This window comes from Carcharhinus amblyrhynchos, chromosome 9 (genome assembly GCF_965287045.1).
Source record: "Carcharhinus amblyrhynchos chromosome 9, sCarAmb.v2.hapA, whole genome shotgun sequence".
Classification (NCBI taxonomy): domain Eukaryota; kingdom Metazoa; phylum Chordata; class Chondrichthyes; order Carcharhiniformes; family Carcharhinidae; genus Carcharhinus; species Carcharhinus amblyrhynchos.
Genome location: NC_137332.1, coordinates 69,377,001 through 69,391,270, shown reverse-complemented (window position 1 = coordinate 69,391,270; position 14,270 = coordinate 69,377,001). Strand labels below are relative to the sequence as shown.

The 14,270-nt window shown below is 45.1% G+C and overlaps 1 protein-coding gene across 2 annotated transcripts; it reads left to right on the top strand.

The window, feature by feature from the left end:
* The first annotated feature begins 2,562 nt into the window (after positions 1-2,562).
* On the top strand, positions 2,563-13,870 carry myoc (myocilin). Of its 2 annotated transcripts, none has more exons than XM_080195902.1 (4): positions 2,563-3,028; positions 7,028-7,084; positions 7,267-7,392; positions 12,157-13,870. In XM_080195902.1, the coding sequence occupies exons 1-4, from the start codon at positions 2,590-2,592 to the stop codon at positions 12,939-12,941; spliced, it is 1,407 nt and encodes a 468-aa protein (XP_080052028.1). In that variant the 5' UTR covers positions 2,563-2,589; the 3' UTR covers positions 12,942-13,870. The 2 variants fall into 2 exon arrangements, with proteins under 2 accessions (XP_080052028.1, XP_080052027.1); XM_080195901.1 differs by having other exon boundaries at positions 2,563-3,031.
* The last annotated feature ends 400 nt before the right edge of the window (positions 13,871-14,270 follow it).

The following is a 14,270-nucleotide window of genomic DNA, read 5'->3' as shown; positions in this document are numbered from 1 at the left end:
CACTTCAGGTCAGGTCGATAACTTAATGTGGGTTAAAAACAGAAAAACCTATCTCAGCATTGAACATGCCGAGCGACTCAGTCTTCGAAGCCCTTTGCCATAAGCAATTCCACAGATGCGTTCTTCCAGCATTTTCTGTTTTTTTTTTCTCTTCAGAATTCCAGCGTCCGCAGTGTTTTACTTAACGTGGATTTCGCGGTTTATTTGCTTGTCAGACGCCGGGGGCTCAGCAGGGAAAAAACATTGCAGACAGTGACTGAAATTTCAGCTCTCTACATTCACCTGATCAGAATGAGGTACAGACATTCCCCACACAGCACTCCAGGGATTCACATAACTCAAGGCGTTTATTTAGCTTCAGCTGGGGTTTGAGAGAATGAAAGGCTGTTTGACCACACACACACATTAGTAACAAACTCGCATCTATCCGCTTCAGTGGAAGGATATGGATGGCCTGAGGGCGTCATGGTGGCTCAGTGGTTGTAACTGCTGTCTCACAGTACCAGGGACCAGGGTTCAATTCCCACCTTGGGTGTCTGTCTGTGCACATTCTCCCTGTCTCTGAGTGGGTTTCCTCCAGGTGCTCCAGTTTTCTCACACAGTTCAAAGATGTGTGGGTTTAGTGGATTGGCCGTGCCAAATTGCCCCTTAGCATTAAGGGTGTGTAGGTTGGAAGGATTAGCCATAGTAAATGTACGGGGTTACAGGGATAGGCCTGGATGGGATGCTGTTTTAGAGAGTGAGAACCAGAGAGCACAACCTCAGGCTAAAGAGACAATCCTTTAAAACAGAGATGAGGAGGAATTTCTTCAGCCACAGAGTTGTGAATCTGTGGAACTCTCTGCCACAGAAGGCTGTGGAGGCCGGGTCATTGAGTGTCTTTAAGATAGAGATAGATATATTCTTGATTAATAAGGGGATCAGGGGTTAGGGGGAAAAGGCAGGAGAATGGGGATGAGAAAAATATCAAGCATGATTGAATGGCGGAGCAGACTCGATAGACTGAGTGACCTAATTCTGTTCCTATGTCTGATGGTGTTATGCAGACTCAATGGGCTGAATGGCCTCCTTCTGCACTGTTGGGATACTATTCCATTCCGTATCTCCCCTGGTCTCCAAGGTTGGACTGACTTCAAGCGTTTGGTTGGACTGGAGTGGTGGGGTGGGGAGTAGGTTTGTGGGAGGGTGGGGAGTGGGTTTGGGAGAGGGCGGGGAGTGGGGTGTGGGATGGTGGAAAGTGGGTTTGGGGGTCGACAGGGAGTGGGTTTGGGGGTCAATGGGGAGTGGGTTTGGGGGTCAACGGGGAGTGAGTTTGGGGGTTGATGAGGAGTAGGTTTGGGCGACAACGGGGAGTGGGTTTGGGGGTCAACGGGGAGTGGGTTTGGGGGACGACGAGGAGTGGGTTTGGGGGTGAACAGGGAGTGGGTTTGGGGGTCGACGGGGAGTGGGTTTAGGGGTCAATGGGGAGTGGGTTTGGGGGTCAACGGGGAGTGAGTTTGGGGGTTGATGAGGAGTAGGTTTGGGCGACAACGGGGAGTGGGTTTGGGGGTCAACGGGGAGTGGGTTTGGGGTCAATGGGGAGTGGGATTGGGGGTCAACGGGGAGTGGGATTGGGGGTCAACGGGGAGTGGGTTTGGGGGTCGAAGTGGAGTGGGTTTGGGGGAGGGCAGGGAGTGGGTTTGGGGAAGGATGGGGGTAACTGAGACCGTGGAAAATCCCAACAAGCCCTCTAAATGGCTCAATCCTATTACAAGCGCAAACAACAACAACGCAGGTGATTTGTCTCTGGGATGGGATTTGACCAGAGCAGTTATCACTGAATGAAATCTTCCACTCCCTGCTTACTGTGCACTGTGTTTGACTTCCAGTGGCTCTCAGGAAGAAAAAAGCAGTTTGGACCAGTATTCTTATCTGATGAAGGACCATCTAGACTCGAAACGTTGGCTCGATTCTCTCCCCATAAATGCTGTCAGACCTGCTGAGATTTTCCAGCATTTTCTCTTTTTGTTTCTTATTTCCCAGTGTTTACTGGTGTTTCATTTTAAAGTCATTTTTAAAGGCAGCACGGTGGCACAGTGGTTAACACTGCTGTTTCACAGCACCAGGGACCTAGGTTCGATTCCCGGCTTGGGGTGACTGTCTGTGTGGAGGTTGCATGTTCTCCCTGTGTCTATGTGGGTTTCCTCCCATATTCCAAAAGACCTGCTTGTTAGGTGCATTGGCCCCAATAGGCGCCTGAGTGTGGTGACTGGGTGAATTTCACAGTAACTTAATTGTAGTATTAATGCACTTGTGACTGATTTAAAAAAAAACCTGGCCACTGATTGCAGCATGAGAAAGAAAGCACGTCCCCGAGGCCATTCGGCCCCTTGTTACTAGCTCCCACACACAGTTACTCCCAACTTTCCTGCTCTTTCTCCCCCTCCAGCGTTTCTGTAAAATCGGGATCCCCTCATTCCCGAGGTGATGGGTAAGAGGCTCCAGATGTGGGAGGTGTGGAGAGTTTGATGCCCGCCCCTGTACAAGCTCTTTATAAATAGCTCGGGACAGCTGAGCTGCGAGCACACAACCCCGGGAAAAGCATTCGCAATGATCGCCACTTCCCTGCTCACCCTGGCCTCCTTCTTCCTGGCAGCCTCTGGCCAGCTGTCGCCCACTTTCTCCCGCACTCTGAGCCGGGATGGCCGATGCATTTACTCCTTCACCGTGGCCAGCCCGCATGAAGAGGCCAGTTGCTCGGAGCCCGGGGAGGCTCTGGCCGCTGTCCGGGAGCTGCAGAGGGACAGGGCTGCCCAGCAGAGACAGCTGGAGTCCCTGAGCGACAGGCTGCGGCTGCTGGAGGCGAAATCCCAAGGGGAGAGCCTGAGCCTGAGCCTGAGCCCAGCCCCCGGGCAGCAGGGGGATGTCCGCAGGCTGCAGATGGAGAAGTTGGACTTACTCAGGCGGCTGGAGAGCATGAAGCAGGAGAACATGCAACTCCGAGCCAGGCAGTGTCCCAGCGCAGAAACTCTACAGGACTCACATCAAGGTGGTAAGAATAAAGAGATCCCCGCTCCATCCACTAACCAGAGGGGTTGACTATGGTGGTGTTGGCATTGGAGTGAGAGTTTGTTCATTGTGTTAACACTGGAGTGAGAGTTTGTCCATGATGTTAACAGTGGAGTGGGAGTCTGTCCATAGTGTTAATCCTGGAGTGAGTCTGTCCATGGTACTAACTGTGGAGTGAGAGTCTGTTCATAGTGTTAACAGTGGAGTGAAAGTTTGTTCTAGGTGGTGTTAACTCTGGAGTGAGAGTTTGTTCTGGATGGTGTTAACTCTGGAGTGAGAGTTTGTTCTGGATGGTGTTAACTCTGGAGTGAGAGTTTGTTCTGGATGGTGTTAACTCTGGAGTGAGAGTCTGTTCATAGTGTTAACTCTGGAGTGAGAGTCTGTTCATAGTGTTAACTCTGGAGTGAAAGTTTGTTCTAGGTGGTGTTAACAGTGGAGTGAAAGTTTGTTCTGGATGGTGTTAACTCTGGAGTGAGAGTTTGTTCACCGTTACAGCTCCCTCTGCTAAAAGGAAAAGTTCCTTCCTATCCATTCCTGTCTATGTCCCTCATAATTTTATACATTCCCCCCCTCAGCCTTCTATGCTCCAAGGAAAACAACCCTAGCCTAACCAGCCTCTCTTATTAGCTGAAACACTCCAGCCCAGGCAACATCTGGGTGCATCTCCTCTGCACCCTCTCTAGAGCAATCACTTCCTTCCTATAATGTGTGGACCAGAACTGCACACAGTACTCTAGCTGTGGTCTAACCAGTATTTTTACAGTTCCATCATAATCTGCCTGCTCTTATATTCATGCCTTGGTTAATAAAGTCAAATATCCTGTATATCTTCTTAACACCTTATCTGCCTGCTGTCTTCAGGGATTTATGGACATGCATACCAAGGTCCCTCTGATCCTTTGTAATTCCTAGGGTCTGAACATTCATTGTGTATTCCCTCGCCTTAATAGTCCTCCCAAAATTCATCACCTCACACTTGTCAGGGTCGAGTTCCGTTTGCCACAGTTCTGCCCATCTAACCAGCCTGTCTATATTGTCTGTAATCTAAGGCTTTTCTTCTCACTATTTATCAATGACCAATTTTTGTGTCATCGATGAATTTACTTATCCAATCTCCTCCATTCACATTCAGTTCACTAATTAACGTACACCACAAACAAGGGACCCCACACTGATCTTTGTGGAACACCACTAGACACAAGTGTCAGTCACAAAAACAACCTTCGACCATCACCCTCTGCCTCCTCCCAGTAAGCTAATTTTGGATCCAAACTTTGCCAAATTGCCTTGCGTCCCAATGGGCTCTTAACTTCTTCATCAGCCTCCCATGTGGGACCTGGTCGAAAGCCTTACTGAAGTCCATGTAGGCTACATCAACTGCGACACCCTCATCTACATACCCAGTTGCCTCCTGGAAAAACTCAGTCATATTTGTAAGACATGATCTCCCTTTGACAAAACCATGTTGATTGTCCTTGATTAATCCTTGCCTCCCAACTAGAGATTACATCTGTGACTCAGAATTTTTTTCAATAGTTTTCCTACCACTGAAGTTAGAATTGCTTGTCCTGTAATTTCCTGGTTTTTCCCTACTTCCCTTCTTTAATAATGGCACCACGTTAGCTGTCCTGTAGTTCTCTGGCACCTCTCCCATGGCCAGAGAAGATTCAAAAATTGTCAGAGCTGCAATAACCTCCCCCGTTGCCTCCTACAGCCGCCTGGGATGCATCTCATCTGGGCCTGGGGATTTATCCACTTTTAGGCCCATTAAATACCTCCTCCGCCTCAATGTTAAGTTAAATCGCTATGTAAGTAAAATCACAATGTCCTTCCCTGATTTCTATACCTGCATCATCATCATCATCATAGAATCCCCACAGTGGAGAAGGAGGCCATTTGGCCCATTGAGGCTATACTTGCCACAGTTCCACCCAACCCCTATCTCCATAGTCCCATATATTTACCCCGCCATCTCCCCTGACATTAAGGGGCAATTTAGCATGGTAAATCAACCTAACCCACGCATCTTTGGACTGTGGAAGGAAACCGGAGCATCCGGAGGAAACCCACACAGACACAAGGAAAATGTGCAAACTCCACACTGACAGTGACCCAAGCCAGGAATCAAATCAGGGTCCTTGATGCTGTGAGGCAGCAGTGCCACCATGCCACCCATCCTTCTCCACTGTGAACACAGGTGCAAAGTGCTCATTTAAAACCTCACCTATGTCTTCTGGATCCATACACCTATTGCCACATTGGTCCCTAATGGGCTGTATTCTTTTCCTGTTCATCCTCCTGCCCTTAATATAAAACACTTTTGTATTTTGCCCCCCCCCCCCCCCCCGTGTTTCCTCATGCCCCCTCTTAACTCTCCTAATTTCTTTTTTAAGTAATTGCCTACACTTTTTACAGTCCTCCAGAGCTTCCACTATTTTGAGCCTGCGGTACTGCCATAAGCCTTCGTTTTTCCATATCCAACCCTGAATATCCCTTGACATCTGGGGTTTTCTGGACTCATTGCTGCCACCCTTCATTTTCACAGGAATATGTTGGCTCTGTACTCTCTCTATTTCCTTTTTGAATTAATCCCACTGCTCTGATGTAGTTTTTCCTACAAGTAGCTGCTCCCAGTTAACTTTGGCCAGATCCTGTCTTATCCAATTAAAATTAGCCCCTCCTTCCCCCATTCAGAACTTTTATTTCTGCTCCATTCTTGTCTCTTTCCATCTTTCTGCCTTAAATCCTACTGAGTTATGGTCACTGTCACCAAATGCTCCCCCACTGAAACTTCTACCACTTGTCCAGCTTCATTCCATAAAATGAGGTCCAGCACCATCTCTCTCTTGTAGGTCTTTCTATTTATTGCTATAAAAAGCCAATGCACTTTAAGAATACTGCCCCCTCTAAGCCTGGCACACTTTGACTATCCCAGTTAATGCTGGGAATTTGAAATCCCTTATTATGACTTATTATTCTTACAAAGGTGGTGGTGGCCGGTTGGCAGGGGGGTATCAGTAAGCACTTCCTAAACCAGCAATGGGTCTACCACAGTTGTGATTTATTCCAGCAAAGCTCTCACCCTCTGATCCAGGATCAGTCTCCCAGGAATAGTCACACCCTAAGATCAGGAGTAGACTCCAGGGTTGTTCTTGCCCTCTCTGCTGTGGGATCAAGTAATAGTTTTAAATTATTTTAATGGTTTAGTCAGTAAAAGGGAAAGATGGCCTTTCAGCAGCTAGAGATTCATTTCCTTGGCAGCTACAAACACACCAGTAATTTAACTAAGAACATCACCCTCTTTTTTCGGTTTCTCAGCCTTTTGGCTAAGATCAAGCATCAGATTAAGCCCGAGATGGGGTGCAATGCCTTATCCTGTCAGCTTGGATCTTGTTTTGTCTCCCCTGTGGGGACCTGGAATTGGATTCAATTGGAATTTAAATTTGGGTTTTGGAGCAAGGAATGGATAAAAGCAAATTACTGCGGATGCTGGAATCTGAAACCAAAAGAGAAAATACGGGAAAATCTCAGCAGATCTGGCAGCAGCTGTAAGGAGAGAAAAGAGCTGATGTTTCCAGTGCAGATGACCCTTTGTCAAAGCTCAGGAACTAAGGCCTTGCCTTGTCCACTCTGAGCAATGTAAAAACAAATCCTCTTATTTATATTTAACATCGACTGCTGTGTTGAATAAATTAAACACCACCCCAGTCTAAGGATAAATCCTCGCTGTAAATGCAGCCAGGATTAACCTACCAGCTGGGACGAAGATTCCTGGAAAAATCCAGGAGGGCATTTCCAATACATTAAAAATTATATGAATGCTTATTCTCAAATTAGTATTTGTAAACTCGATGACCGTTCTGTCCAGCCACCCTTTGATTTGTTTATAAATGATACAAAACAATAGGATACTGAGAGCAGGAGAGACGTTTCTGAGACAGACCCGGACAAAAACTATTTCTATCTTGTCTTGTTTCAGGGAGACAGAGTTTCTCCAGTTTATCATCGCGACAGAAAACACAACCTGACCAAGGCGGTGAGTCCGATACCAAGGATTCTTCAAAAATAAAAGTTTCTCCAATATTCTTCCTGAAAAGTTTTGATTAAAGAACAAAACTGTTTATAGAGAAAATAATTCACACGCTTTTCAATATCGACAACATTTCTTTGCGTTTTTTTTCTAATGACAAAGTCCAAAATAATGTTTCCTATCCCTAGCCTATAACTGGAGCTTCGAAAATGCTGGATACCAGGAGCTGAAATCGGAGATCACAGAGATCCCAGCTTCCAGGCTCATACAACGGAGCAACGCCGGCAGCCCGGCCACAACACTGCACAGTTCAGGTAGTTGCAAATGAAGTGCATGCACTGAAAAATTCCCTTGCTCGACCGATTGTAGCAGAAATCCCGGGACGCAGACAGCTATGGGTGCAAGGCGATTTCATTGAACACTTTGAGCATTTTAACATCGAGCCCTATTTATTGAAGTGGCCAGCAGATGGCGAAAGGGCACCAGCTTTTATAGCAACTTGTATTTCCTACATTTAATACATGCCTCGCAGAACCATCACAAATTAGATTAGATGAGGTGACCAAAAGCTTCGTTTTAAGGAACGACTTAAATAAAGGAGAGTAAGAGTCACAAAGAGATTTCGGGAAGTTACTCGAGATTTACACAAAGAGCGACTGCGGTCAACCTTTTGCTTTAGTTATTACTAAATTAAAAAGTTAAGTTTATTTATTAGTGTCACGAATAGGCTTAAATTAACACTGCAATGAAATCACTATGAAAATCCCCTAGTCACCACACTCCAGCATCTGTCAAGTGAACCGAGCGTGAATTTAACATGGCCAAATGCACCTAAGTAAGAAGTCTCACAACACCAGTTAAAGTCATTTACCATTTATATAGATGATCTGGAAAAGGGAACCGAGTGTATGGTGTCGAAATTTGCTGATGACACCAAGATTGGTGGAATGGCAAATTGTGCGGAGGGTGTGGAGAGTCTGCAGAAGGATCTAGATAGGCTGAGCGAATGGGCCAGGAAATGGCAAATAGAATTTAATGTTGGCAAGTGCGAGGTGGTCCACTTTGGTAGGAATAATGGTAGGAAGGATTATTACTTCCTTGGCGAAAAACTGCAGCAGGTGACGGTGCAGAGGGACCTCGGGGTCCTTGTGCATGAGTCGCAAAAACCCAGCTTGCAGGTACAGCAGGTGGTCAGGAAGGCGAATGGGATGCTGGCCTTCATAGCGAGGGGGATTGAATATAAAAGTAGGGAGGTCTTGCTGCGGCTGTATAGGGCATTGGTGAGGCCGCAGCTGGAGTACTGTGTGCAGTTTTGGGCGCCGCACCTGCGCAAGGATATTTTGGCCCTGGAGGGAGTGCAGAGGAGGTTTACTAGGCTGATACCGGAGTTGAGGGGATTGAGCTATGAGGAGAGGCTGAATAAACTAGGCTTGTACTCGTTAGAGTTTAGAAGAATGAGGGGAGATCTCATTGAGACGTATAAGATGATGAATGGGATGGCTAGGATAGAGGTGGAGAGACTCTTCCCGCTCAAAAAAGACAGTAGGACTAGGGGGCACAGCCTCAAGATAAAGGGGAGGCGGTTTAGAACGGAGTTGAGGAGGAACTTCTTCACTCAAAGGGTGGTGAATCTCTGGAATTCTCTGCCCGTTGAAGTGGTGGAGGCTGCCTCGCTAAATATTTTTAAGAAGCGGGTTGATGGGTTCTTGATAAGAGAGGGGATTAAGGGTTATGGGGAGAGGGCGGGAAAGTGGAACTGAGCCACGACAGATCAGCCATGATCTTACTGAATGGCGGGGCAGGCTCGAAGGGCTAGATGGCCTACTCCTGCTCCTATTTCTTATGTTAAGTCACAACAGGTTTATTTGGTAGCAAAAGCTACTAGCTTTTGGAGCGCTGCCCCTTCGTCAGGTAGAAGGGGCAGTACTGTGTTTACCCCAGTCCAACGCCGGCATCTCCACAAACGCACCTAACCAGCACATCTTTCAGACTGTGGAAGGAAACCAGAACACCCGGAGGAAACCCACACAGACACAGGGAGAAAGTGCAGACTCTGCAAAGACAGTGACCCAAGCCCAGAATCGAATCCCAGTCCCTGGCACTAAGGCTAACCATTGAACTATTGGGTTGCACATAGTTTCAGTATATTTCAGTTAGCCTCATCATAGAGGTTTACAAACTATAGTCAAATTTAGTAAGCTTGGAACTGGAATATAAAATGAGACTGGATGTAAAGTTTATTAAAATTTATTTATTAGTCACAAATAAGGCTGACATTAACACTGCAATGAAGTTACTGTGAAATTCCCTTAGTCGTCACAGTCCAGTGCCTGTTCAGGTCAGTGTAGCTAATCAGCACGTCTTTCAGAACGTGAGAGGAAACACACAGGGAGAATGTGCAAACTCCATACAGATAATGATCCAAGCTGGGAATCGAACCCAGGTCCATGGTGCTGTGATGTAGCAGTGCTATCCACTGTGCTACCATTCCAGTGGTATAGTAGCACCAGAGATAGCACTGCAAATTGGTACCTTGCACCCAAATTCAAAAGAATGAGAAATATCCAAAAACGATTGACAGGAAATAAATCCTCCTGCCCATTCAAGCCTATCCCACATGGCTGATACCTTGTGAACTCACCATGGACACTCCTCACCCAGTTGGGCAGGATTTTCCAGCTGCGTGCACTCATGAACTAGAAAATCCCACCCGAGGTCAACAGACCTTTCCATTGTCCATTCCTCACCTGCTACAATTCCTGTGGTGGGCAGGATGGGAAGATACCACCCATAAACTCCTTGGGAGGTGAAAAACCTGATCAAAATCCCTAGCAAATCAGGGTCAAAAAATATCTGACAATTTCTGATCCGTTAGGGGTGATCAAAACATGTCCAGATCATAAAGATTCCAATTTATATTGAGGTTAATATATTAAAGTTACCTTTGGGACGATTCACAAAAGTTCCCAGAATGATAAAGTAACAGGATTTTTTAAAATTTAAAGAACAAAAAGAATAATTCCACTTTGCAAAGTTTTCTTTTTTTTAACAAGTCTCCTGCTGTAAATTTTTGAATGATAACTTTTGGTGCCAAACTATAAACTAAGGAACAGTAATATAACCAGTCAGTCCTTCAAGTCTGTTCTGTCATTCAAAAGAACATAAGAAATAGGAGCAGGAGTAGGCCATCTAGCCCTTCGAGCCTGCCCCGCCATTCAATAAGATCATGGCTGATTTGAAGTGGATGAGTTCCACTTACTTGCCTGCTCCCCATAACCCTTAATTCCCTCATCGATCATAAACCTATCGACCCGTGACTTAAACATATTCAACAAGGTAGCCTCCACCACTTCAATGGGCTGAGAATTCCAGAGATTTACCACCCTCTGAAGTTGTTCCTCCTCAACTGTTCTAAACTGTGTCCCCCATCACCACCTCTCCCCCCCCCCACCCCCCCTTATTTTGAGGCTGTGCCCTCTAGTTCTGGTTTCCTTTCTAAGTGGAAAGAATCTCTCTATCTCTACGCTATCTAGCCCCTTCATTATCTTGTATGTCTCTATAAGGCCCCCCCTCAGACTTCTAAACTCCAACGAGTACAGGCCCAATCTACTCAATCTCTATCCTCAAAAGCTAACCCCCTCATCTCCAGTATCAGCCTGGTGAACCTTCTCTGTATTCTCTCCAAGGCCAATATATCCTTACGCAAATAAGGGGACCAAAATTGCACACAGTACTCCAGCTGCGGCCTCACCAGTACCCTGTACAGTTGCAGCAAGACCTCCCTGCTTTTATATTCTATCTCCCTCGCTATAAAGGCCAACATTCCATTCGCCTTCTTGATCACCTGCTGCACCTGCAGACTGAGTTTTTGCGATTCGTGCACAAGGACCCCCAGGTGTGTCTGCACAGTAGCATGCTGCAACTTTTCACTATTTAAATAATATTCCATCTTATTATTTCTTCCAAAGTGGATAACCTCACATTTGCCAACGTTATACTCCAACTGCCAGGTCCTCACCCACTCACTCAGCCTATCGAAATATCTCTGCAGACTTTCCGTGTCCTCCACGCAATTCGCTTTTCCACTCATCTTCGTGTCATCAGCAAATTTTGTTACCCTACACTCAGCCCCCCTCCTCCAGATTGTCTATGTAAATGGTAAACAGTTGAGGCCCCAGCACCGATCCCTGCGGCATGCCACTAGTCACCAACTGCCAACCAGAAAAGCACCCATTTATTTCAACACTCTGCTTCCTGTTAGACAGCCAATCCTCAATCCACGCTAACACTTTACCCCCAACTCCATGTACCCTAACCTTCTGCAGCAACCTTTTGTGAGGCACCTTATCGAATGCCTTCTGGAAATCTAAAACACCACATCTACCGGTTGTTTCAGATCTGTACTTCAGCTTCATTTAACCACCTTTGATTCATTTTCTTTTGATACCAACTCAAAAACCTGTTGACCCATCTTGCACACCTCAATTTACCCACCATCCCCAATTTTGGGAAGAGAATTACACATTTTCGCTACACTCTGTTCTCGGTCATGAATGGCCTGTCTGTGGATTGTGTCTCCTTGTTCTGGCTTATTCCAAAAAGATTAAAAAGTCAAGGCACCCAAGAGCTTAAAATCTTTTTTAGTTTATTTATTAGTGTCACAAGTAGGCTTACATTAACACTACAATGAAGTTACTGCGTAAATTCCCAAGTCACCACATTCCATCACCTGTTTGGGTACACTGAAGAATTTAACATGACCAACGCACCTAACTACGCATCTTTTGGACTGTGGGAGGGAGGAAATTGAAGCGCATGGAGGAAACCCAGGCAGACACAGGGAGAACCACACAGACTCCGCAGTGACCCAAGCTGGGAACTGAACCTGGGTCCCTGGCACTGTGAGGCAGCACTGCTAACTACTGTGCCACCATGCTTGCATGTAGTGTACCTTTTCAATCAGGGGGTCAACTCTCAGATTCAGTTTGCTGACTTGGGAACTAAGTCCCTGCTTGTGTGGTATAAGGAAGTTAAATGCAGTGCCTGAATCAACTTGTTTCTTAATCTTGCCCTGGCAGGTTGTGGAATGCTAGAATGGGTAGGAGAACCAGTTACCTTCCAAAAGGCAGACAACATTGCAGGCAAGTACGGAGTTTGGATGAAAGATCCCGAGCCAGTGCCACCATACACCAGGGAGTCCATCTGGAGAATCAACACAGTTGGCACTGACATTCGGCAGCTGTATGAGTATCATGACTTAGATCAGTTCATGAGGGGCCACCCCAACAAAGTTTATGTGTTACCTGAACCAGTAGAAAGCACAGGGAGCGTCATTTACCGAGGGTCCTTATATTACCAGAAACGCAGGTCAAGAACCTTATTGAGATACGACATGAAAACAGAGACCATTTTAGTTCGCAAGGACTTGCCCAACGCAGGCTACCGAGGAGTCTACCCATATTCCTGGGGTGGTTATACAGACATAGATTTTGCTGTAGATGAGCTGGGGCTTTGGGTAACCTACAGTACCAATCAGGCTCAAGGAGCCATTGTGATCTCCAAATTGAATCCAAACACCCTGGAAACGCAGCAAACTTGGACAACGTCTATACGCAAAAGATCAGTTGCTAATTCTTTCATGATTTGCGGGACACTCTACACACTGAACAGTTATTCCAATCACAACGCCATCATCAATTTTGCCTACAACACCAACACTAACAGCAGCAAGGTGCTGAATATCCCATTTGAAAACCGTTACCGTTACAACAGCATGACTGACTACAACCCAGCAGAAAAGAAAATCCTGGTTTGGGACAATTTCAACATGGTCATGTATGACATTAGGCTTTCAAAAGTATGAAAGCCTCCAAAATATCTTTGATGGACTAGAAACAAATTGTTATTTTCTCTCTTTTCAAAAATGTATATAATGGCTAATTATAGCACCGCAGTCATTTAAGCACTAATTTCAGAGCAGGGACCAGCTTATCATTTAAGAGTGAAGAAAATGTTAAAGTAATTCAATATTAAATGTTTTGAATAGCTGTGACTCAGATAATGCTCAATTTAATTAAAAATTCTTGAAAATTTATAACGATGTTAGATTATGCATGTAAAATCATTCCTCATTCTTAACCACAGTCCCAATATAATCTGACAGCATTCAGTTCAACTCAGAACCGGAGTTTAGTTGCTTTACTGATAGCTGTTCAATCCTTTTGTTTCCTTCATGGTCAAAAATTAAAGGTTTGTGGAGTAAAGAAAACGTGGACGGAATCCAAAATTGGCTCAATTAATTCGATACTTGCTTTAAAGAAAAGCCTGGTCCAACTCAATGGTTTGATCTTTTCTTTCGGTGAGCATATACAAGTGTCAGACTGCACTTTTGAAGTTAACATCTTTTGTACTTTCTACTGCTTCAGTCATCTCTAGACCAAAAATAATACAAGCAAATATACATTTAAAAAATAATCGCTGTGCCTTGTTAGTAAATGTAAACAATCATGAAGAAAACTATTCAAACACGAATCTGTATTATTTTCATTAGACATGAGAAAAACAAGATCCTTGCGTGTGTGCTGGAACACAAAAAGAATGTGCTTTCAAATCACTAACAGTGTTTCAAGTTGTACAATTGGACTGAGTTAAGAATTCAAATTTACCAAGTGAGAGATGTGCACCACAAGACTGGATCTCTGCACCCCATACCTAATGTATTCCCACTTTTCAAAAGTACCAGCACTGGATTTTTTTGCTTTTTGTAAAATAAAAGTTGAAGTTGGTATAGAACTTTATGTATGTTCTTTTCTCATACAAGGGCAAATAATTTCAATCAGCATTATTTATGGAAAACACCTCATCTCTGAGCATATGGAAAGTGTTGAAATGAGTATCTTCAATAGGAACCATCATCAGAATTGAAAGGTAGGGAGGTTATGCTAAACCTGTATTGAACCTTAGTTAAACCAGGCTTGGGAATCTGGATGCCGTATTACAGAAACTATATAGAGGCAGTGGAGAGAATACTGAGAAGATTTACAAGGATGATGCCAGAAGTGCACGAGTATACATATCAAGAAAGAATTAACAGACTGGGTTTTTCTTCCCTTGAAAATAGGCTAAGAGGTGACCTCAAAGGTCTTTAAAATTATAAAACATTTTGGTAGCGTGGATAAGTGAGAATGGTTCC

What these genes read in the sequence shown, in the direction of transcription:
- myoc (XM_080195901.1), top strand. Translation starts at nt 2,590, where the DNA reads ATGATCGCCACTTCCCTGCTCACCCTGGCCTCCTTCTTCCTGGCAGCC. An exon ending in AACACAACCTGACCAAGGCG is followed by an intron (nt 7,085 to 7,266) that starts GTGAGTCCGATA and finishes TCCTATCCCTAG; the next exon opens with CCTATAACTGGAGCTTCGAA. An exon ending in CACAACACTGCACAGTTCAG is followed by an intron (nt 7,393 to 12,156) that starts GTAGTTGCAAAT and finishes TTGCCCTGGCAG; the next exon opens with GTTGTGGAATGCTAGAATGG.